General features: G+C 40.7%; 1 protein-coding gene across 6 annotated transcripts in view; it reads left to right on the top strand.

The window, feature by feature from the left end:
• pcnx1 (pecanex 1) overlaps nt 1-25,413 on the top strand; it is a 264,326-nt gene that overhangs the window by 185,484 nt on the left and 53,429 nt on the right. For all 6 annotated transcript variants that reach the window (XM_063052231.1, XM_063052251.1, XM_063052241.1 and 3 more), the window contains 4 exons: nt 2,229-2,338; nt 19,128-19,233; nt 20,593-20,685; nt 23,353-23,503. In XM_063052231.1, the coding sequence (XP_062908301.1) occupies nt 2,229-2,338; nt 19,128-19,233; nt 20,593-20,685; nt 23,353-23,503 (460 nt within the window). The remainder of the gene's footprint in view (nt 1-2,228; nt 2,339-19,127; nt 19,234-20,592; nt 20,686-23,352; nt 23,504-25,413) is intronic.

Raw genomic sequence — 25,413 nt, forward strand, 5'->3', positions numbered from 1 at the left:
TGCTGGTGCAGGAGCGGAGGCTCCTGTAGCGCCTACCAGATGGGAGGAGAGAAAAAAGTCCATAGTTAGGGTGAGATGCATCCTTGATAATGCTTTTCGCCCTGCTCAGGCAGCGTTTATGGTAGATGTTCTCAATGGTGGGCAATTGGGTGCCAATAATCCACTGGGCAGTTTTCACCACACGCTGGAGTGTTTTGCAGTCCGATACGGGACAATTGCCACACCACACTGAGATGCAGTTGGTGAGTATGCTCTCAGTGGTAGAGCTGTAAAAGTCCGTCAGTATCCTGGGGCAGAGGTGAGCTTTCTTGATTCTCCGCAGGAAATAAAGGCGCTATTGCGCCTTTTTGATCAGGATGGAGGAGTTCAGAGACCTGGTGAGATCCTCGGAAATGTGGACACCAAGGAATTTGAAGCTTGATGCACACTCCACTACAGCTCCTGCGTAGGTGCTGCATAATAGCACTGTTGATGACCCCTTCCATTACTTTGCTGATGTAGAGTAGGCTGATAGGGTGGTAACTGGCTGGGTTAGACTTACCACTGCTGATCCATCAATGAAGACTTCCCTCAACTTCCTCTTCCTGAAATCCGCAAGGTTTGAGATATCCTCCTTCAAAGAAAGGGGCTTCCCTTCCTCCTTCATCAACACTGCCCTTACCTACATCTCATCCATTTCGCACATGTCTGCCCTCACCCCATCCTCCCACCACCCTACTAGGGATAGGGTTCCTCTGGTCCTCACCTTCCACCACACCAGTACATAATTCTCTGTAATTTCCACCATCTGAAATGGGATCCCACCACCAAACGTTTCTCCCCCTCCTCTGCGCACCGCCCTGGCCGAATTTCTGCTTTCCGTAGAGATTGTTCCCCATGCAACTCCCTCGTCCATTTATCCCTCCCCAATCATCTCCCTCCTGAAACTTATCCTTGCAAGTGGAACAAGTGCTATACCTGCCACTACACTGCCTCCTTCACTACCATTCAGGGCCCCAAACAGTCCTTCCAGGTGAGGCAAAACTTCACACCTGTGAGTCTGTCCACCCCCTTACCCCCTCGCCATTTCCCTTTCTCACCTTATTTCCTTACCTGCCCATCCACAGAATTCACAATATGAAGTATGTCAGTTATAATGAACCTCTTTCTGATTTTGATCTCATCAAGCCCAAGGATTTACCCATCTTTAAGCCCATTAAGAGATCTAATACCTCCTCATTTCTAACTTTGTTCTAGAATTCCATACTGGGTACTATTCTCCATACTTACTTTAAGCTCCAGTTTTTTTCTTGCAATATCCTTTAACATCCAAGGTTCCTTGGACATGTGGCCTTAGCAGAAGGTACTGGCCCTGAGCTCTCACTATTTCCTTTTTGAATGCCTCCCACTATCACATGTTCACTTGTTTGCAAGTAGCTACTGCCAGCCCAGTTTTGGCATGTTTAAATCTGGAGATTGATAGGGACTGCAAATTAATTAGATCAGGTTTGTAACTGGAGGAACACAAGTAATGATTTTTGATAATTTGCACCGGTGTAAAGTACTCCACATACTAAGAGTAATAAGTAGCAATAATATCTTGAATGATGTTGAGTTGAAAGAATGCAGTTGATAGAGAACAAGAGTTTTTTTGTAGATTTGTAATTCAAAATATCCAGTCATATGAGCAGCAACAGACAAGCTCAAAATATATTATAACAGAACTACTAATAAACAATGTTTTTAAAAAATTGGTGCTCAAGTCAGACATTCCACCTTTGAATCTATTCTGAGGAAGCCACACAAATTTTATCAGAAAAAGTTGCTTTATTTGGAAATAGAATAAAAGGTTGAGACTGGTGTTAAACAAACTAAATATTGATCTCAGCAGTTTATTCTTCAGGAAAAATAAACAAGGTTCTTCAATTCTTAAAGTATTAAATGCACAAGTAGCAAATATTCTGTGACATTTTTGTTGTAACTGCTTTCTGTTTTTATGAACTATTACAAGTTTGATAATTTTAATAATTGGCGATGGATTATTAACTTTACATTGAATCTTGTGATGCTTTGATGCATAACATAAAGTAACAATTATACCTTTTAGTAGTTACCATTTTTGTTAAATCATCCACCGTGTTTTAACAAATCACATAACCTTAAACCTAATTTGAAATTACAGATGATCTGCAATTAAATATATTCATAAATCTAATATCTTGCATTTTTTCTTTGTTGCTATCTTCCAGGATTCTTGGGATGCACAACACATTCCAGTTCTTTTCTCTGTCTTTTGTGGCCTGTTGGTTGCTGTTTCCTATCATTTAAGCAGACAAAGCAGTGACCCCTGTGTACTGATGTAAGTGATTCAGTTTCAAAAAGTAATCTTTCTTGTCATAAGTTCATATAATGGCTGTAGAAAGCTAAAGCTATATGTAACCCCGAGGTACTAATGAAATGTTCTCACAGCTCTCATAAATAAAATAAAATAAGTGACCAAATAATTTATTTTAGTGATATTGGTTGGGGAATAAATACTGATTGGGAATATCTGTCGAAATAGTTCCTTGGAATACCTTTTTTTACCACACCCACCCTATCTAGAAAAATCAATCAAATGTTTCACTAAAAAATGCTAATTTTAAAGTGGACTCACTCAGTTGTTCACTGAAATGATAAGTACAGATTATATGCTTAAATCACTGCATTTGGTATTGAACTTTGATACTTGCACTGGAACATGACAGCTCAAACCAAGTAAAAAACCAAACCACTGGAGGAACTCAGTGATTCAGGCCACATAGTGAAGGCAGAGAAAAGGTCAATGTTGTTGTCAAGATTCTACGTTAGGACCTCGATCAGAAGTCCTCAATACAAAACATTGACTTTCCCTCTGCCTCCACAGATGCTGTCTGACCTGCTGAGTTCCTACAGCAACTTGTTTTTTTTTGCTTCAGTATATGGTATCTGCAGTCTCTCATCTCTAGCTAGATGTAGACATATTTAACTCAAGATCTATTTAAGGTGTAACAAAAGTAGAAAATGTTGGAATAGCTCAACAAGTTGGGCAGCATTTGTAGAGAAAGAATTTGTGCGTCAGTGATCTTAGAGGAGTTTGTGGCCAATAAATAAAAAATTTTGTCCATCTATTCCATTGAAATTTGTGGTTATTTCTTGGAAAATGAGATGAAAATATATCTTATGGCAAGTGTATCACCTAAACCTGAAATTGAGTTAAGTTCTAAATTAATGCTCAAGTTCTGTAGGTCAATTTGTTTGAAGTAGTTCACAGGTACAGTATATTTGACTGAGAGGATACAGAAGTATTGCAGTAGATCAAAATAAGCCAGGTACGCAGTTATGAGACATTGTTTCCGTTTGATGCTTGAGCCTCAGATGTTCAGCTTTTCTTCAATTTACAAAAGGGAGATATTCCCCTCAACAATAAATTGTAAATGAATAAGGCTGAGTGAACTATAATGTGAATATTTTGCTGCAGTGTATTTATAAGTGTGGAGAATGCTGCAGTATTTATAATAGTGAGGAAAATGAAGAACACAAATCCCAAAGAATCAGTAGTGTTATAACTAAAATTTTAACATTGAAGTGGTAAATCCAGGAATACAATTATAAAGGTAGTTACTTTAGGTTGATATTGCAGTAGAAATATCATTTTAGAAACATGAAACTTAGAATACAACTAAATGGACACTACTGCCCTCACTGTGTACATGTACACAGCCATGCAGTGAGCTAAGCAACTTCTCAAAAGTTATTCAAGACAGAAGCTTTCTTCAAGGTTTTTAATGAGATCTCTTTACTATAAAACTACAGAGAGTTAAGTAAAATATGTATTAAATTCAATACATGATTGTTGCGCACCTGAATATATAATACTGTTGAATATTCTCACAACTAATGTTAACCCAGGTGGTAGACATGCACAACGTTCAATAACTATTCTACGTAAACTTGAGTAAGCTCATGATGCAATGGCTTGGAACATAATACTTCCTTAAAAATATATCTACTAAATATTGCCAAATTTCAATATTGCCAAAACTTAAGAATCACAGATATTGCTGCTTCCAGATTAATGTCTTACCACCGTAAGCTTCAAGTTCAATCAAAACTAGCCCGTGCAGGAAATGATACAATAAACAGCTCACATATAGGCAGTGATATTCATACAAAACGAAGCGTGCATGTAGCGGCCTAGAGACCAGAACAGATATGCTTGACACATCAGTGGGTTGATAGAAATTCTGTGGTTTACTTACCTAATCTGATAAATCTGTGAATTACATATTATTTGGTAAATGATAAATTGATTTATTATTGTCACATGTATCAAGAAATAGTGAGAAGCTAGTATGTCATCCACGCATATCATTTCATTATATCTGTACATAGTACATAGTACAAGGAAAACATTTAGTAACGATGCTAAATGTCATGTTCCAGAGAAAGTGCAGTGCTTTCAGCTTCAGGTTCCGTGAAGTGATCATCACCAGTAGTCTGTCGTAGTCCATCCACTTGGATGCTATGACCAGGAAAGCACATATTGCCTCAACTTCCTCAGGAGGCTAAAGAAATTCAGGCAAGATGCATGGCTATGATTAAGTAGATTATGAGCTCAAGGCCATCTTATTGTACAAGAGGTCTGTTCAATCGTCTAAAACAACAGGATAGAAGCTGTCGTTGAACCTGATGGTAAATGTTTGCAGCCTTTTAAATCTTCTGCCTGATGGGAGGGAGGAAAACAAACATTTAGGGTGGTGGGGTCCTGGATTATGTTGGCTGCTTTACCAAGACGAGGAGAAATGTAGACAGGGTCCATGGAGGGGAGGCTGGATTCTGTGATAGCATGTACTACATTCACAATTTCTTGTGGTCTTGAACAGAGTAGTTGCCATACTAAGCTGTGATGCATCTGGATAGGGTGCTTTCTGTGATGTATCTGTAAAAATGGAGTATCAACAGGAACACACTGAAGTTTTTTAACCTTCTGAGGACGTAGAGGCATTGATGTGCTTTCTTGGCTGTGGCGTCTACATGATTAAATTAGGACAGACTTTGCCCTTTCCCTTTCAATTAAATCCATGTAGCTATGGTTCAGCTTTAGCTGGTAGTGAAAGTACTGTTCTAAAGAAAGTGGTTTAAAGAAGTTACTTGGCCTTGAAATAATTGGAACATCTGGCTTATGGCCTGAATATCTTGAAGGAAAAAGCAATAGATGTTTTGCTAAAAAAATAGAATTATGGAGTCATAAAGCACTACAGCACTGAAACAGGGCCTTCGGCCCATCTAGTCCGTGTCGATTTGATCTGCCTAGTCCCATCTACCTGCACCTAGACCATATCCCTCCAAGCTCCTCTCATCATCTATCTATTCAGACTTGTAAGAACCCACATCCACCAACTTCCGCTGGTAGCTCATTTCATGCTTGTACCACCCAATGAAGAACTTTGCCTTCTGATTCTGTTTAAATATTTCACCTTTCTTCCTAATCCCATCTGCCCTCTAGTTCTAGACTTACCCAAGCTGAGAGGAAAAAGAATGCTTGCATTCACCTTATCTATACGCCTTTTAATTTTATATCCTCTATAGAAGATCATCATTCATTCTCCTGCACTCCAGGGTATAAAGTCCTAACTTACTCAGCCTTTCCCTATAACTCAGATCCTCAAGTCCTGGCAACGTCCTTGTAAATTTCCTCTGAACTCTTTCAAGCATATTAATATATTTTTTGTAAGTACGTGACCAGAATTACACACAATATTCCAAATCTGGCCTCTCAACGTCTTGTACAACTTCAACATAACATCCCAATTTGTGTACTCTGTGCCCTGATTTATTAAGACCAATGTGCCAAAAGCTCTCTTTCTACAGCCCTATCTTTCATTTCCTTGAAAGTGGTATTACTGTGACAGTATTCCCAGCTTCACTTGTCCTACAGGGCACCTCAAAGATCTTCCATCCATTGTGCAAGGCATAGCCTGGTTTATCTTCCCAAAGTGCAACACCTCATACCAGTATGCTTTAATTCCATCTGCCATTTTTGATCCCATTTTCCCACCAGGTCAAGATCACACTGCAAGCCTTGATAGTCTTCCTCATTATCCACTATGCCTCCAATTTTGATGTGAACCATAAAATTTGCTGATCCATTTCTTCCAAAAGTAAAAGCAGGAATGCGACAGGAAAAGGAGAACAGATCCTTTATTTCAGATTTTTGGAATTATGAAAATTTTCGGGCAGAAAACTGCCTGGAGAAATATAACATCAGTCTTTAAAAGAAGGGATAAGGCAATGTTGGACTGATTATGCTGCAATACCGCTTCCCGGATGTTAGAAGCTGGAATAGATTGTGATTGGGGTGACTTGGGTCCCCAATGATCCTACAGGCCCTTTTTACACACCTGTTCTTGTAAATGTCCTGAATCATGGGAAGTTCACAACTGCAGATGTGCTGGGCTGTCTGCAGCACTCTCTGCAGCATCCTGTGATTAAGAGAGGTACAGTTCCTGTGCCTGGCAGTGATGCAGCTAGTCAGGATGCTCTCAATTGCACCCCTGCGAGAAGTTCTTAGGATTTGAAGGCCCATACCAAACTTCCTCAACTGTCCAAGCTGAAAGAGGCGCTGTTGTGCCTTTTTCACAACACAGCTGGTGTGTACAGACCACATGAGGTCCTCAGTGATGTGGATGCCAAGGAACTTGAAGCTCTTTGCCCTCTCAATCCCAGATCCATTGATGTCAATAGGGGTTAGCCCATCTCTGTTCCTCCCGTAATCCACAACCAGCTCCTTTGTTTTTGCGACATTGAGGGAGAAGTTGTTTTCTTGACACCACTGTGTCAGAGAGATGACTTCTTCCCTGTAGGCCACCACGTTATTGTTTGAGATAAGGCCAATCAATGTAGTGTCATCGGCAAATTTTATTAGCAGATTAGAGCTGTGAGTAGCCACACAGTCATGGGTATACAGAGGGTAAAGGTGGGGACTTGGTACACAGCCCTGAGGAGTTCCTGTGTTGAAAGTCAGAGGGGTGGAGGTGAGGGAGCCTACCCTTACCACCTGCCAGCGATCTGACAGGGAGCCCAGGATCAAGCTGCTCAAGTCCAAGATCTGTCAGCTTCCTGTCGAGCCTGGATGGAATTATGGTGTTGAATGCTGAACTGTAGTCCAAGAACAGCATTCTCACATAAGCATCTTTCTTCTCCAAGTGTGTAAGGACGGTATGTAGAGCAGTGGCTATTGTATCATCTGTCAATCGGTTGTGTCGGTAGGCGGACTGTAGGGGTCCAGTTTGGTTGGTAGCAAGCTGCAGATGTAATCCTTGGCCTTGGTCTTTTTTGGTACAGGGACAATGGTGGATAATTTGAAGCAGGAGAGCACTCTACACTGGGAGAGGAAGAGATTAAAAATGTCAGTAAACACACCTGCCAGTTGTGCTGCGCACATCCTGAGTACTCACCCTGGGATGCCGTGTGGTCCCGCCGCCTTGCGACTGTCCACTGTTACGTACCCCGTAACTGGGTTGCCAAACCAGCAGAAATGGATCACTCAGTTGGAGTCTGGATTACTGGAACTAAGAAAGTTTTATTAAAGAAATAAGCAACACAGTACTCTAATAGTAAGGATATAAATGCAACAGGTTAGCACTGAATAAACACACATGTACACAGAACTAGGATAATAGGATCAATCAAGCTCTATCGCAGTCTAGGGGTAAAATGTTCAATCACAAGTGACAGAGTTCAGTTTAGTTCAGTTCGCAGCAATCATTGTTGTGCCGTTGAAGAGAGAGAGAGAGAGCGAATGCTGATATTCAAAATCGGATTCAACAGACCTTTGATATTTCTCGCAGTCAGCTTTCGGGCGAGCCCTTTGTAATGTCTTCTGAGGTCACCGACTGTGACCCCTCCGTTTTCAGATACGATCGTTCCTCTGCGGTGAACCCGGCACCCAGGCAAGGGTGGACACACACACCAGGTTCCCGCCGACCGAATCTTTCCACCCTGTGCGCCTATGGCTGGTCCCGTGACCAGCCCTCCAAAACTCCCACCCACTTGTGGGGGCGCGCCGCTTCCAGGGTCTCGATACCTCGTGGTGTCGTGAGTGGTGTCTCGTGTGGTGTCTGTTGCCTTAGCGAACCCGTCCCTTTTTATCCCCCTGTTGGGGTATCACCTGTCCATCACTTCAAACAGTTCAGATTCAAAGCAAACCAGTCTTGACAATACCCAGACCGGTGTCTCCTTCCGTTAATCTCGCTCGTCTCTTCATTAACATTTCCAAATGCTGCTCCATTGTCTTCCTTATCTCTCTCCTGAAGACAGGTGGCAGATCAACTGTTGATCCCACTGGTGATAGCACAGGACAGTCAACATCTTAGTCTATGTGTACTTTCGTCACACCACTCGCTGGAAACATCTGCGTACCTCAGCCTCAGAGATGATCAGGTTGCAGGTTGTAGTGGTGGCTTTCCTTGGAGGCTCAGAGTTAGCAACATCGAACTGAGTGTAAAAGCGATTGAGCTCATCTGGGAGAGAGGCCATGATGTTGGCGGCACCACAACATTTGGATTTGAAGTCTTTGATGCTATACAACTGTCACCACAAGTCACATGTGCTATTCGTTGTGAATATTGACTCAATCTTGTTCCGGCACTTATCCTTGTAAGCGGAACAAGTGCTATACATGCCCTCACACTTCCTCTCTCACCACCATTCAGGCCCCCAGACAGTCCTTCCAGGTGAGGCGACACTTCACCTGTGAGTCGGCTGGGGTGATATACTGTGTCCTGTGCTCCCGGTGCGGCCTTCTATATATTGCAGAGACACGACCCAGGCTGGGAGACCATTTCGCTGAACACCTATGCTCTGTCCGCCAGAGAAAGCAGAATCTCCCTGTGGCCACACATTTTAATTCCACATTCCATTCCCATTCTGATATGTCTATCCACGGCCTTCTCTATTGTCAAGATGAAGCCACAGTCAGGTTGGAGGAACAACACCTTATATTCCGTCTGGGTAGCCTCCAACCTGATGGCATGAACATTGACTTCCCTAACTTCCATTAATGCCCCTCCTCCCCTTCGTACCCCATCCCTTATTTATTTATTTATTTATTTATTCGTTCATTCATTCATTCATTCATTCATTCCTCTCCCCCCCCCCCCCCCCCGGCCTTTTTTTCTCTCTTTTTTTCTCCCTCTGTCCCTGTCACTATAACTCTTTACCTGCTCTCCATTCTCTGGGCTCCCCTCCCCCTTTCTTTCTCCCTAGGCTTCCCGTCCAGTGATCCTCTCCCTTCTCCAGCCTTGTACCCCTTTTGCCAATCAACTTTCCAGCTCTTAGCTCCAAGCCTCCCCCTCCTGTCTTCTCCTATCATTTCGGATCTCCCTCTCCCCTTCCCACTTTCCAATCTCTTACTATCTCTTCTTTCAGTTAGTCCTGACAAAGGGTCTCAGCCCGAAACGTCGACTGTACCTCTTCCTAGAGATGCTGCCTGGCCTGCTGCGTTCACCAGCATTTTTTGTATGTGTTGCTTGTTCCAGTATTGGTGTTTTGCAGTCTTGATAGCTTTGCGCAGATCCTAGCTGCTTTTCTTGAGCCTCCAGCTGATTGCCAGCAATGTAAATGGGAAGTGCTGCTCGCACGGAACTGTTGATCCAGGTGTCTGGTTTGGGAAGGCCCTGACCGACTTCTGGGGGACAACATCGTCGATGCACTTCCGGATGAAGCAAGTGGCTCCATCCGTGAACTCGGAGACATCCTCATCATGGAAGTCGTTCCAGTCAAAGTCATTGAAGCAAACTGAAATTGAAATATCTTAACAAAACCTGTGGACAGAGGGAAATAAAGATTGGATACTTCAAATTGTTTAATATTTTGAAGTCGTTTAATTTGTTATTGAATTGTGGCATCAGTAATGGTTTCAAGCAGAAGATCTGATCTTGTGTTTTGATCTTAGGCTTAGCATTGTAGGAATAATGTGGGCAGAATGAAGGGAGTGAAAAATTTAAGCAACGGGAAACTGGAAGTTGGGGTCATTCTTGCAAACTGCAATGGAGTCACATAATCTGCGTTTGTTTTTTCCAGCCTAGGGGAGACCATTCTATGAGCATACAATGTAATATCCTAAGTTGGAAGAAATACAAGTGAATTTCTGTTTCATTTGGATGGAGTTCTTTGGGTCCCTGCATGGTGGGAAGGGAAGTGGTAAAAGTGTAGATGTCGTTTGCCCTCTAATTGCATGGGAGAATGTCATGATCGGCTCTTATTCAGGATAGCTCAATGAAATCTTTTACCATAAACATATTATTTGAAAATAACACTTTTGAGAGTGTAGCACTCCCGTCAATTCTGGTGTGTCAAATTAGAGCAGAGCTTGAGCTCACAAAATTCTAGAATGGAGCATCTCTCTTCTGAACCTTTCAGGAAGAAATAGGCAGTCTCTTGGGATTGAGAATGATTTGCTTCCCCTACAGTACAATTATAGAGTCGTAAAGCACTGCAGCACTGAAACAGGGCCCTCGGCCCATCTAGTCCGTGTCGATCTGATCTGCCTAGTCCCATCTACCTGCAACCTTTCCATCAATATCAACAAAACTAAAGAGCTGGTCATTGACTTCAGGAAGGTGGGTGGTGCACATGTTCCTGTCTACATCAACTATGTTGAAGTCGAGAACCTCAAAGCTCCCAGTAATCACCCGTAGCCTGTCATGGTGTGGCAACTGCACTGCATGTGACCACAAAAAAACTGCAGAGAGTTGTGGACACAGCTCAACACATCACAGGAATGAGGCTACCATATCAAAGACCCCACCCGCCTTGGACATTCTCTATTTTTCCCTCTCCCTGTGGACAGAAGATGCGAAAGCCTATAAACTCGTAACACCCGGCTCAGCGCAGCTTCTATTTCACTATTATCAGATTCTTGAACGGACCACTTGTGGAGTAAGATGGGCTCTTGATCTCACAGTCTACCTCATTATGATCTTGCACTTTATTATTTACCTGCATTGCAATTTCTTGGTAGTTTTTACATTTTATTCTGCATTGTTGTTTTACCTATTTTAGCTCAATGCACTGTGAAATGATTTGATCTGTATAAACAGTATGCAAGACAAGCTTTTCACTATATCTTGTTGCATGTGACAGTCATAAACTAAATCAAAATTGCCCCACTCTGGCCTTGATCTATCTTCTATAGTTTTTCCGGCTGCCATCTGCTCGTGCTTAAAATTGAAAATGTCATTCCATTTTTTTAAGAAGGGAGGGAGGCAGAAGAAAGAAAATTATAGGCCAGTTAACCTGACTTCAGTGGTTGGGAAGAGGTTGGAGGAGGATGAGGTTTCAGGGTAGTTAAAATAGGGCGAAGTCAGCATGGTTTCCTAAGGGGGAGATCTTGCTTGACAAATCTGTTGGAATTCTTTGAGAAAATAACAAGCATGATGGACAAAGGACAGTTGGTGGATGTTGCTTACTTGGATTTTCAGAAGGCCTTTAACAAGTGCCACACCTGAGGCTGCCACCGTTGAAGACATCCACATGGAACACTGTTGAAGGATCCCCACCACCCAGGTCATGCCCACTTCTCGCTGCTGCCATCAGCAAGAAAGTACAGGGCCTCAAAACCCAGACCCAGGTTCAAGAATAGTTATTACTCTCGGCTCTTGAATAACTTCACTCAGCTTTACTCACCCCATCACTGAACTGTTCCTACAATCTATGGACTCACTTTCAAGTAATCTTAATTTTGTGTTCTCTATATTCATTGCTTATTTATTTATTATCATTTCTTTCTTTTGTATTTGTACCGTTTGTTGTCTTTTGTGCACTGGTTGTTTGGCTATCCTGTTGGGTGTGGTCTTCCATTGATTCCATCATGTTTTTCATTTTCTGCGTGGAGGTCGGTGACCAATGGTGTGCCTCAGGGCTCTGTTCTGGGACCCCTACTCTTCCTGATTTTTATAAATGATCTGGATGAGGAAGTGGAGGGATGGGTTAGTAAATTTGCTGATGACACAAAGGTTGGGGGTGTTGTGGATAGTGTAGAGGGCTGTCAGAGGTTACAACGGGACATTGATAGGATGCTAAACTGGGCTGAGAAGTGGCAGATGGAGTTCAACCCAGATAAGTATGAGGTGGTTCATTTTGGTAGGTCAAATATGATGGCAGAATATAGTATTAATGGTAAGACTCTTGGCAGTGTGGAGGATCAGCGGGATCTTGGGGTCCGAGTCCATCAGACACTCAAAACTGCTATGCAGGTTGACTCTGTGGTTAAGAAAGCATACGGTGCATTGGCCTTCATCAGTCGTGGGATTGAGTTTAGGAGCCGAGAGGTAATGGTCAGACCCCATTTGGAGTACTGTGCTCTGTTCTGGTCACCTCACTATAGGAAGGATGTGGAAACCATAGGAAGGGTGCAGAGGAGATTTACAAAGATGTTGGGTGGATTGGGGAGCATGCCTTATGAGAATGGTTTGAGTGAACTGGGCCTTTTTTCCTTGGAGTGATGGAGGATGAGAGGTGACCTGCTAGAGGTGTATACGATGATGAGAGGCATTGATCGTGTGGATAGTCAGAGGCTTTTTCCCAGGGCTGAAATGGCTAGCACAAGAGGGCACATTTTAAGGTGCTTGGAGGTAGGTACAGAGGAGATATCAGGGGTAATTTTTTTTTTATGCAGAGAGTGATGAGTGCGTGGAATGGGCTGTGGTGACAGTGGTGGAGGCGGATACGATAAGGTCTTTTAAGAGACTCCTGGACAGGTACATGGAACTCAGAAAAATAGAGGGCTATGGGTAACCCTAGGTAATTTCTAAGGTGAGGATATGTTCGGCACAGCTTTGTGGGCCGAAGGGCCTGTATTGTGCTGTAGGTGGGTGTGATTTCAATCCTCCTTGGTGCTTTAATTGCGAGAGATGGAGTCAATCATGGGTTTGTGCCCCGTCTTCAGGCTTCCTGGCCTCCATGCTGTACACTCTCAGAGACAGCAAAGCACCAGGTTACCCAATTGACCTAGAAACACATGGCCAGAATGTAGGTAACAGGCTCCATCAGTATCACGGTATCAGAACCACGTGTGAAACAAAAAGACGTAAAAGGAGGGAGTAACACACATCAAAGTTGCTGGTGAATGCAGCAGGCCAGGCAGCACCTCTAGGAAGAGGTACAGTCAGGGAGTTGCTTCTTGACCTGTCTTGAGGATGTCACCCTAAGTAGCGATGTTTGCTGGTGCCATCTTTTTCTTTCCCTAAAGGTTAACTTGCAGGTTGAGGTGGTGGTAAGGAAGGCAAAGCAATGTTAACATTTACTTCGAGAGGACTAGAATGTCAAAGCAAGTATGTAAACTGAAGCTTTATAAGGCATTAGTCAGACCACACTTCGAGAATTGTGAACAGTTTTGGGCCCCTTATCTAAGAAAAGATGTGCTGGTGCATTGGAAAGGGTCCAGAGGAGGTTTGTGAGAATGATTCTGGGAATTAAATTGAAAGGCTAGATAGAGTGGATGTGAAGAGGGTTTTTCTTATATTAGGGGAGTCGAGGACCTAAGGGTACTGCCTCAGAATAGAGGGATGTCCATTTGGAACAGAGATGTGGAGGAAATTTTTTAGCCAGCTGGTGGTGAATCTCTGGAATTCATTGTTGCTGACAGCTCTGGAGGCCAAGTCATTGGGTATATTTAAAGCAACGGTTGATAGCTTCTTGATTAGATTGAGCATCAAAGATTATGGAGAGAAGCCAGGATAATGGGTTTGAGAGTGATAATAAATTAGCCATGATGGAGTGGTGGAATAGACTTGATGGGCAAATGGCCTGATTCTGTTCTTATGTCTTGTGGTCTTATCTAGAGGAAGGCTATTATCCAGTTGTTGCCAGTAGATCTCCTCATAACTGCTCCCTGAATTAATTGCACTCTGTTCTTGTGGGTTTACAGCAGATCTTGTGCAGAACCACCAAAAATAACTGGGTGGCCAGTTTGCTTAAGATTCCCTTGAGGCTAGATAACCCTGATCAGGGAGGGTTGCAAAACAGACTTTTTCAAGGACAAATCATCAACAGAAATAACATCAAGCTTAAAACTGACACAATAATGGTAATTGAAGATTAAAAGCACAGATAATTAGGTAACACGCACAACACACTGGAGGAACTCAGCAGGTCGGGCAGCATCCGTGGAAATGAACAGTCAACGTTTCGGGCTGAGACCCTTCATCAGGACTGAAGAGGGAGGGGGCAGGGGCCCTATAAAGAAGGTGGGGGAGGGTGGGAAGGAGAAGGGGTGGGGGAAGGGAAGCAGAGAGGGGATAGGCAGGAAAGGTGAAGAAGAAATAGGGGGAAGCATAATGGGTAGTAGAAGGAGGCAGATAATTGTACCACAGATAATTAGGTATTCTCTAAACTGCTTGAGAGACTTAAATGCTGAAGGTAAGTTCTATATCACTGAAATCTGAACATAAGAAAATAGAATCAGAAACAGGCTACCCGGCCCTTCAAGCCTTTTGGGTCTTTTGATGTGATCAGTTAGTCCAGCCCAGGTTTCAAGCCTTCCATGGCCCCAAATTCCTTGATTTGTTTCAAATATCTCCAATGGTGTGCCTTTTGCAACCCTCTGACGTGGAGAACTCAGATATCCACCAAGCTCTATAAGAAGGTGTTTCAGCATATTAATATTTTCAGATCTCAGTTGTAGTTACTGTACCCTGAAAGAGTAGTGAAATTTCATTTTGACTTAATTGTCAGTAGTATTCCATAGAGTCTTTTCAGCCAACTTTATATGCTTCCTACATAAAGGTTCTGGACATAGGAAATGAGAGCACAATCCCAATGGTATGCAGTTTTGCTTATGAAGATCATGAAGACCCCAGTGGGAAATAAATCGATGAACATAGTTGAGGTAGATAGTTTTCTGATGAAATTAAAAGTAAAATATAGACAGAGAAATTGATCTTAAATGAGGTTTTTAAAATTGCTTTGAGGAACTATGATAATATTTAATTAAATGATATGCACTTTGGTTTTGTGCCAGAGATATACAATCTTAAACCTGCAATAACTTGCTTTACATAGCTATGAACATTAAATGCAATGCATTTCATAAAGTGGCTTATCACTGTTTTTACTGCACTTCATCTGCTTTATTCTCCCTCCCTCCAAACATGCATCTATGTTGCTTTTTTGCATGCATAATCAGAACTCCTCCATTAGATAAATCAAAATGAAGTCCACCTGACAGTACCACATTGGGTGTTCAGCTGGCATAAAACATTGGGCATAAGACTAATCCCTTAACTATCACTGTATCTTTAAATAAATATTAAACAAATTTTTAATCTTTTTTAGCTGGAAAAGGGCAGAGTACTACATTGAGTACGTAGTTTGTTGTTTTTAAGCATCCTTTGCTGAACAACACAGACTTAGAATGTGGACTTTGCAGGAATATGAATAGTATTAATATTTCTCAAGGTGCTGCACTGTAATTGGGCCACCAACGGGAGTGGGAAGGTACTGCAACTGTGTATGTTTTATGTCGTGATGCACGTGTGGTAAGATTATGCAATAAAACCATTTGTCCAGTTTCACAGTTCTGTAAAGATAAGTCCAAGAAAGAATAAAATAATTTTAATTCTAAATAGATCTGAGTAATGCCAATCATGGCTGCTATGATCCATTGCTTTTTAAGTACTTTATACGTTATATATAGTTAGATTTCACCCCAAAATTATTGCTTTGCTCAATGAAATTTCCTGAAACATCACTTTCTTATGATCATAGTTTCTTAGAAATTAATGGAGAGCAAGAAAATTATTTCACCTTCTAAATTGCTTTGTAGGCAAAATAAAGTTTGTTCATTCAAGTTTTAGGATACTTCTAGCATGCTGAATTACAGGGATATCAGTGCAAGTTTCCTATAAGGATTAGATAAGGGTTCTATGCATGGGATTAATAGCAAAACTAAAATGGCATGTAATTCAAGATGATTTTCTGACATGAGTGAATTGCTATTTGAGAGGCTAGAAAGGAGAGTTAATGAGTTTTATCTCTGATTGGCAAGATGTAACAATGTTTTCCCAGGGAATAAGCACTTGGTCTTGGTCTTTATTTTTATCCAAATTGCAAATATTAGTAGGTAAGTTATTAATTTTTAGCGCTAGGACATTGCAAAAGGACATCATTTTCCTTATTTCACTTGGTCTGCTTAAGAGTTCACGATAGGGCAAATGAGAAAGTTAAAAGTGAGGATGTTGTGCAGAGGTTCGGCGCTCAGAGCCTCTGTTGGATTGTATTGAGACTAGCACTTAGTTTTGAATGCCGAATGTTGGGAAAGGTACCTGACTTGGTTAGGAGAACAGCACAGAAATGGAACATAGTGCAGTACAGGGACATGCCCTTTAGCCCACGATGTTTTGCCAAACGAATTAAAGTAGTAATTAAGCACCTAACTAAACTAATCCTTTCTACCTACACAATTTCCATATCTTTCCTTTCTCTGCACATTCAACTACATAAGAGCCTCTTAAATCCCTCCATAGTGTTTGCTTTCATTACTAACTTTGACATTGCATTTCTTTTGAACTTCCCCCCTCTCACCTTAAATGCGTGCTCTCTAGTGTTAGACATTTCAACTGGACTCTGTGCCTTTCATAAATTTATAAACTAAAATCAGCTCTCCCTTCAAGCCTCCACTGCTCCAGAGAAAAAGTTTGCTCAACCTCTCCTCATAGCATATGCCCTTTAATCCAGGAAGCACGTTATTAGAATTAGAATGGAGATGGAGAACTAGTACTAGAATGTTTTCTGGCTCAATTGTTAGAATAATTCCTAGTATAAAGAATTATATTAATAACAACATGAATAATTTAATAAAAAATGCTGGGAATAGCAAGCCAGACAACCTATGGAAAGTGAAATAAGTAAAGCTCATAAAAGTGCAACTTTGCTACAGAGGGTCATAAATGTATTTAATTGAGCTGTCAGAGGATGCTCTTAAACTACGTTTGTACATACATTAACGACTTTTAAATGACACTTCTACAAGAACTTGAATAGGAAAGGTTATAGAGCAATGTGAGCCAAATGCAGACAAATGGGGCTAGCTTAGATGGGCATTTTGTTCGACACAGATCATTTGGGCCAAAGGGCCTGTTTCTGTGGTGTACTATAGGAGTATGACAAGGGAGTTTTTTGGAGTTCCATTGCTTTGGAGGAAACAGCAGATTCAAATATTGGTGATAAATACAAGAGTTTGCAGATGCTGGAAGTCTTGAGCACCACACAAAACGTTGGAGGAATTTAGCAAGGCAGGCAGCATCTATTGAGGGTAAATGTTTAGGGCCATGATCCTTCATCAGTACCAATCAATGTTGGTGAAGTGGTCTGCGGATCTATGCAGATTTACAGCAGCCTCCCTGGTCTTCAAAGTTATTAACTTTACTAATCTTTTACTCGTTTCAAAGCTGAATTGTTTATTGACCAGAGAAACACCTTTTTTTTCCAGAATTGTATACATTGAAACTCTGATAATCCATGATCCAACTGTTCAGAAATCTCAATGGCTCCGCACCTGGTTCACTGCACAATATCTGTGAACTCACTTCTAACTTACCGTCTTCTTAGTTCCCTTTAAACGTAACAGGTTTCCTAGAAAAATATGTAATGGTACTCTAATATGTTAAATAAAGAGAATTAACAAGGTTTGGGGGTAAAGTGGGTAATAAACAATACTATGGAAATTTTGCTTACACCATCAAAGTCTTTCACTTGCCAGATAAATGGAAATTTTCTTTACTTCCATTTAAAAAGTGCATCGATGATACAGTTGTCTCAATAGAACAAATGAAATGGAAATTATGTAATCTTCAGAATTGGGTGGTTGGATGTAAAGGCTAAACGGTTTAAAGCAGTAAAATGCTTGCATTGTGTGCGTTATTTTAAACTGTTAATTGACGGTTTGGGGAAAAAAATCACTTGCATATCTTGGCCTTTATCTGTATTATAATCTATTTCAATACTCTGAGAAACAAAAAAAATATAAGAGTTCTTGACGCTAGTGATTTTCATCCATAACTGCTCTGTGAATGACTAACCTTTTTCTTTCAAACGCAAACGTTATTTATAATAAAATAAATGCAAGTACAAAAGAAAAAGAAGCACACATCGTGAATGACTGTTTACATTTAAAATGCTTAGTTTATACAATCATAGTGTGGACAACAAATAATTTATGTAAAAGTAACATTTCAGTGCAGAACAGAAGAATGCTGTGTGATGGAAATTGGTACGTCTGAGATGTAACATTGAATTGTGGTCTCATCTGCTAGCTTGGAATAGTAAATAATGTTCCCACAAGGAAGCCCTTTCATCGTTCAGGCAAACAATTATCTTTGCTCTGAAAACACTGAAACAGATTATCTGGATGTTTATACAGCTTGTGGAATTTTGTATTGCTCAATTCACAATGTTTCCTACATTACATTGCAACAATGACTACACAAGCACTAAATTAGCTGTGAATCATTTTGGGACACACTGAGATTGTGAGAAATGTTTTTTAAATCTAATTTCTTGTTAATTTGTGTCTTTTGTTCTCCACCTTTCTTCCTTCATTTGTTTCTGTGAGAAAGTCATGCCCTCGTTTTCTCCTGACTTCCAGATGAAAACTGGCCAATTATTAGAACAGAATAGTACAGCACAGTACAGGCCCTTCAGCCCACAATGTTGTGCTGACCCTGAAACCCTGCCTCCCATATCACCCCCCCCCCAATTATCTGAAATCAAGACAGCTAAAACTGATAGATAGCTATATAAGTTTTCTACTCCTCAGTTCTGATTGTCTAAGAGTTTATGGATACTATACTATTCTATCTGGAAGTCCCAGCTGAGGTGTGGTTACAACATATCATTAATTTGTAGAGCAGACTTTGCCATCCAAACTCTTGCAATGAAACCATTTGCAATTTTAGACTGAAGGAAAAGCACAGAGGGGAGAAATTGCAGTAGAGGCTTTGAGAAATGAGTGATGGATGACCCCACAGATGGAATTAATATCAAAGATATACTGTGACATGAGAAATAACCTATACTGTGATGTCAGGAAATACTCTTTTACCGTTATGTTTGTTTTGAAATTGTAGATCTTTAGTGAGGTCAAATATTTTTCCAAATACTGATGAAAAGAATCCTGAAGACCCTCTGGCAGATGTAAAAGATCCCCTACCAGAAAAGCTGAAGCAGTCCGTTGTAAGTAATGATTTTTATTTTCCTTTATTATGTGCACGTGCCACTTTGTAAATGATTTTCAAATATTTGTCTTTCTTTGTGAGATGTAAAGATTCTATTTGATATCCCTCCACGAAGGCCCATCTAGTTTCTGGTAATGTGTTCCCTTCTGAAGGGCATCAGTATAGTACACTATTTGTTTTAATTCAACAGTCTGCCTAGTTCCATGATATTCTGCTCATGAGTGGCCTCAAAATATTCAGTGATTTAATTCTGTTTAATGATTTGTAACAATGAAGTTTGAGCTTGGAGACCTTAAGATGATATCACACTTCGTAATTGCTAGTTTTTTAGTCTGCTTCCACGGGGTGCGGGCGGTGGGGCGGGCAACCTGAATTTCATCTGTGTCATTACTGGCCTTTGTAGGTTGTTCCTGTCACAAGCCCTGACCCAGAAGGTGTCCAGTTGAAGTGACTGACTTTTAGTAGAATACAGTTTGACAAGTATAGTTTTCCATTAGTTATTATGCCTATAGCAACAACATCTCCATTTTCAAATAGAGAGGTGGGGAACTTCATGTTACATTGGGCTACCACCCTACGTTTTTATGGGCATCTTTTCCCTGTAAGTTCTTAATTATCCACCACTATTTATTCAAGATTAAAAGAACATTTATTATCCAAAGTGTATAGATTAAACACCTTAAAACTTGTCTGCTTATGGGCAGCCACAAAGCAAGAAACTATGCAGTGGAATTGAGAATTTTGCCGCTGGGTCATGGGATCACTTCACTTGGTTTAAATCATACTGAATTAGTTATTTGGAAAAGATGTAGTCCTCAGAGTGGTATTTTAATTTTATGATCACCTGGTGCTACTGTCCTACACAAGTCAATGAACAAGTGTAGCTTGATAATAGCAGAATAGGGAATATACCGTATGTACTTGCGTATGAGGTACAAGTAGGCCCTTTGGCCTCCAGAACTCACTTTGCTATTTAATAACCTTGTCTCTGCATTTCCGTGAATCATGGTAAACATTCACGTCATTGTTTATCAAGTATCTGCCACTGTCTTAATAATATTCAGACTGTGCTTCAATCATCTTTTCCAAAGATGTATAATATTCAGAAAGAAAAAAACAAATCACCTCGTGTGTTTTAAATATTGATCCCCAATTTTGGATTCTCAAACTAGGGAAAGTAACCTTTCCACATCCATCCTATCAACATCTCTCAAGATGCTTTATGTTTTTAAAGTGTCCTCTCGCTTTCCTAGACTCCAGTGGTTAGAAACCTAGCCTGTCCAACCTTTTCTTATAAGACAACTTGCCCTGTCAGGTGTTAATCCAATAAACCTACATTTATTTTTGTTTCCTTTAGAATGAACGTTTACAGTCAGATCTAATAGTTTGTGCAGTCATTGCTGTGCTATATTTTGCAATCCACGTCAGCACTGTCTTCATTGCCCTACAGGTAAAATATTTCACTTTTCTATTTGCAGAACCAGAATCCAGTGTGGCCAGTGGTCAATACAAATGACTAGGATTGCTAGAATCCTATTAGCAAAGAATCAGGAGAAAAATGTTCTGTGGAATGGTCTCTATTCTGCTCATGAGAATTCTATGCTTATGAGGCATTAATTTATTCCTGTTGTGCTCTAATTAGTCACTTGAGAAAAAAAAAATTGAGATCTGATGGATTGAAGGTCAGGATTAAAACTGAAATCAGAGAATTTGCTATATAATACAAAAGCATTTAGTTACTCAACAGATGCAGAGTTTACCTCAAAATTTAATATTTAGGAAAATACACTAGAATGTATATTTTTAAAAAAACAATACTGCAGTAATCTATAAAGTACAATGGAATTGCAGAGTACTTCATATTTGGGTATGAAACAAATTTAATAAAAATTATTTAAGTTTTGAAATAACAATATAGCAATTGTAATTCTTAACCAAGTGCGCATTGTTAACAAACAAGTCAGGGTCTATGGATGTGTCACAAACTCTAAATTTTCAGAATTTGCTGGGTAATTAATACTGCTTTGCCAAATGCTTCACATAAATGGTATTTTGTTCAGCATGCTTTTCTTCCAAGATTTGACGATATTCACATTTGTTGCCAATTATCTACATTCTGTCCACTGTCTTTGTTAATAAGACCATAAGACATTGGAGCAGAATTAGGCCATTTGGCCCATTGAGTCTGCTCCGCCACTCAGTCATGGTTGATCCTTTTTTTTTCCTTTCCCCAGCCCCACTCCCTGATCTTCTCCCAGTAACGTTTGATGCTACATCCAATCAAGAACCTATCAAGCTCTGCCTTAAATACACCCAATGATCTGGCCTTCACGGCTACCTGTAGTAATAAACTCCACAAGTTCACCACCCTCTGGCAAAAAAAAATACGCTGCAGCTCTGTTTTAAATAGATGCTCCTCTATCCTGAGGCTGTGTCGTCTTGTCCTAGACTCCCCCACCATGGGAAACATCCTTTCTACATCTACCATGGCTAGGCCTTTCAACATTCGAAAGGCTTCAATGAGATCCCCCCTCATCCTTCTAAATTCCAGCCAGTACAGACCCAGAGATTGGACAATTTAATCTGTGGAGTATCATTGCTTCAAGTTATAAATTGTTCTTAATTTTTGTGTGTCTCTATTAAATTAAGATAGCAGGAGAATGCCAATTGAATATTAACTAATACTAAAAATATTTGTTATGAATGTTTAAGTTATTAAACATTTTTATGAATTCCTATAAATTCCTATGAATTCCTATATTTTATGAAAACCTATAAACTTTTCAGGGAAAAAAACTAAGTGATGGAAACTCAAGCAAGGTCTGTAGAAAAAGAAAATTTGTTTCAAAATCAATGTTCTTTCATTAGGTCTGGAAAAAAATTAAATTAAATCATGTTCCACCCTTTTTCAACTCTGCCCTTTGTTTTGTTTTCTTTTCTCATCATAACAGAATACTTGTTTCTTCTGGTTCTGATGAGGGTCAATGACCTGAAATGTTAGCTCTGTTTTTCTTGCGAGTGTTATCTGACCTGCCAAGGTTCTCTACAAGTTCTAGTGTTTGTTCCTGCAAAATACGAACCCCTTTTGGTTCTGTGTACCAAAAATGCAATGGCTGTTGTTACGTACCCCGTAACTGGGTTGCCAAACCAGCAGAAATGGATCACTCAGTTGGAGTCTGGAGTACTAGAACTAAGAAAGTTTTATTAAAGAAACAAGCAACACAGTAATCGAAAGGATAATAAATGCAACAGTTCAGTGATGATAAACACACATGTGCACAGAAGTAAGATAACAGCATCAGTCAAGCTCTATCGTTGTCTAGGGGTAAATGACCAATTTCAAAATGACTCAAAGTTCAGTCCAGTTAGTAGTGCACAGTAATCGTTGCCATGGCGATGGACAAGGTGGGGGAAGAGAGACATAGAATAGGAACAACTCATCATTCAGCACAGCTTCACTCACAGACCAGCGAGATTGCTCACGAGCAACTTTTGGGCAGGTCCTTGGTGATGTCACCTGAGGTCACCGACTGTGACCCCTCCTCCAGATGCGGTCGATCCTCTGCAGTGAACCCGGCACCCAGGCAAGGGCGGACACACACCGGGTTCCCGCTGATCGTACCTTTCCACCCTTGTCGTTGTCTGGTACTTCTCATCCACTCGTGAGAGGCGCACCGCTTCCAGGGTCTCGTTACCTCGGGTGGCGTGTGTGTCCTCTCTTAGCGAACCTGTCCCTTTTTATCCCCCTGCTGGGGTATCGCCTGTCCATCACTTCAAACAGTTCAGGGTTCAAAGGGGGGAGCCGCTCCAGACAGCTCTCTCTCCCACATCCCTTCATTACACATCTCCAGACGCTGCTCCATTGTTCCTTATCTCTCCTTCCCCTGAGGGCAGGTGGCAGACCAACTGCTGATGCCACTGATGCTAGCCCAGGCCAGCAAACATCTTAATTTTATGTGTATTCTCGTAACACTGTGTCGAATAAACCTACTAGTAATACCATTAAACTTACACTAATATTAGGTTGTTAACCTACCTTAATGTTTCATATAATGAACTATCAAGCTTGACTATGTTGCAGGAAGTTTATTTATTGCATATTTTTCTTGTCTTCCAGCCTGTCCTTAGCTATGTGCTATATACCCTGGTAGGTACAGTGGGACTTCTAACCCATTACCTACTACCCCAGCTCAGGAAGCAGCTCCCTTGGCATTGTTTCTCTCATCCATTGCTGAAAACAAAGGAGTACTATCAGTTTGAAGTGAGAAGTAGGTATTCCTATAAAAGCTATGAAAAGTAAAAGCAACAATGAATTGTGACTGTTTTTTTAAAAAAAAGGGTGGGATGAACCATTCATAAATTTAACTAGATATTGTCAAAAGTTACCTGGGATTAAAGTCAATACAGCATTTACTAAGATAGTGAAATCTAGTGTTGTGACTAGTACCATTTTTAGGGAGGTGAAGTTTGAAATAATAGTGTTCTTTAAGAGACTAAAGTGGCAACATTATATATTGTGTGAAGCAGCATACAAAATCCACTGCAAAAGTAATATTAAGAAAACATTTCTAACTGCTTGTCCTGTCTTCATCTTGTTTCAGAATATTCAATGTATTAAAAATCCATTAATCATTATATATTAATTATCAAGTAATTAAGTAGTATTATTTAAAAAGCATTTGGATAGATACATGGAGAGACATGGCTTGGACAATTATAGTTCAAACGCAGGAATTTGGGACTAGTTGAGTGGGCACTTTAGTCGGCGTGGACTCATTGGGCCTAAGGGCTTGTATCCACAGTGCCTATAAAAAATATTCACCCCCCCCCCAGAAGTTTTCATGTTTTATTGTTTTACAACATTGAATCACAGTGGATTTAAGTTGACTTTTTTTTTGACACTGACTAACAGAAGAAGACTCTTTCATGTCAAAGTGAAAACCGATCTCTACAAAATGATCTAAATTAAGTATAAATATAAAACACAAAATAATTGATTGCTTGAGTATTCACCCCTTTTAATATGACACAACAAATCATCACTGGTGTAGCCAATTGGTTTTAGAAGTCACATTTAGTTAAATTGGGATCAATTGGTGTGCAGTCAAGGTGTTTCAATTGATTGTAGTAAAAATACACCTGTATCTAGAAGATCCAACTGCTGGTGAGTCAGTATCCTGGCAAAAACTACAACATGAAGACAAAAGAACACTCCAAGCATTCTGCAAAAAGGTTCTTGAAAAGCACAAGTAGCAGATGGATACAAGAAAATTCCCAAGTCAGCTGTACCCTTGGAGTACAGTTAAATCAATCATCAAGAAATGAATATGGCGCAGCTGTAAGTCTACCTAGAGCAGGCAGTCCTCAAAAACTGAGTGACCATGCAAGAAGGGGATTAGTGAGGGAGTCCACCAAAAGGCCTTATGGAGGAGATGCAAGCTTCAGTGGGTGAGATGGGAGAGCCTGCACATGCAACAACTGTTGCCCGGGTGCTTCACCAGTCACAACTTTATGGGAGAGTGGCAAAGAGAAAGTCACTGTTGGGGAAAAAAAAAATTCACATGAAGTCTTGGCTAGAGTTTGCCAGAAGGCATGTGGGAGACTCTGAAGTCAGTTGGAAGAAGGTCCTATGATCTGATGAAACCAAAATTCAGCTTCTTGGCCATCGGACTAAACGGTATGTTTGGCATAGGCCCAACACCACACCTAATCAAAAACCACACCATCCCTACTGTGGAGCATTGTGGTGGCTGTATCATGCTTTGGGGATGCTTCACTGCAGCAGGGCCTAGAAGGCTTGTGAAGGTAGAGGGTACAATGAATGCAGCAAAATACAGGGAAATCCTGGAGGAAAGCTTGCTGCAATCTGCATGAGAACTGCAACTTGGGAAAAGATTTGTTTTCCAGCAAGACAATGACCCCAAGCATAAAGCCAAAGCTACATAAGAATGGCTTAAAACAATAAAGTTAATGTCCTGGAGTGGCCAATTCAAAGTCCAGACCTCAATCCAATTGAGAATTTGTGGTTGGACCTGAAATGATCCCTAAGTAATCTGACAGAGCTTGAGCAGTTTTATAACGAAGAATGGAGAAAAGTTGCAGTGTCCAGGTGTGCAAATCTGATAGAGATCTATTCACACAGACTCATGGATGTAATTGCTGCCAAAGGTGTATCTAC

This window comes from Mobula hypostoma, chromosome 1, assembly GCF_963921235.1.
Source record: "Mobula hypostoma chromosome 1, sMobHyp1.1, whole genome shotgun sequence".
NCBI lineage: Eukaryota > Metazoa > Chordata > Chondrichthyes > Myliobatiformes > Myliobatidae > Mobula > Mobula hypostoma.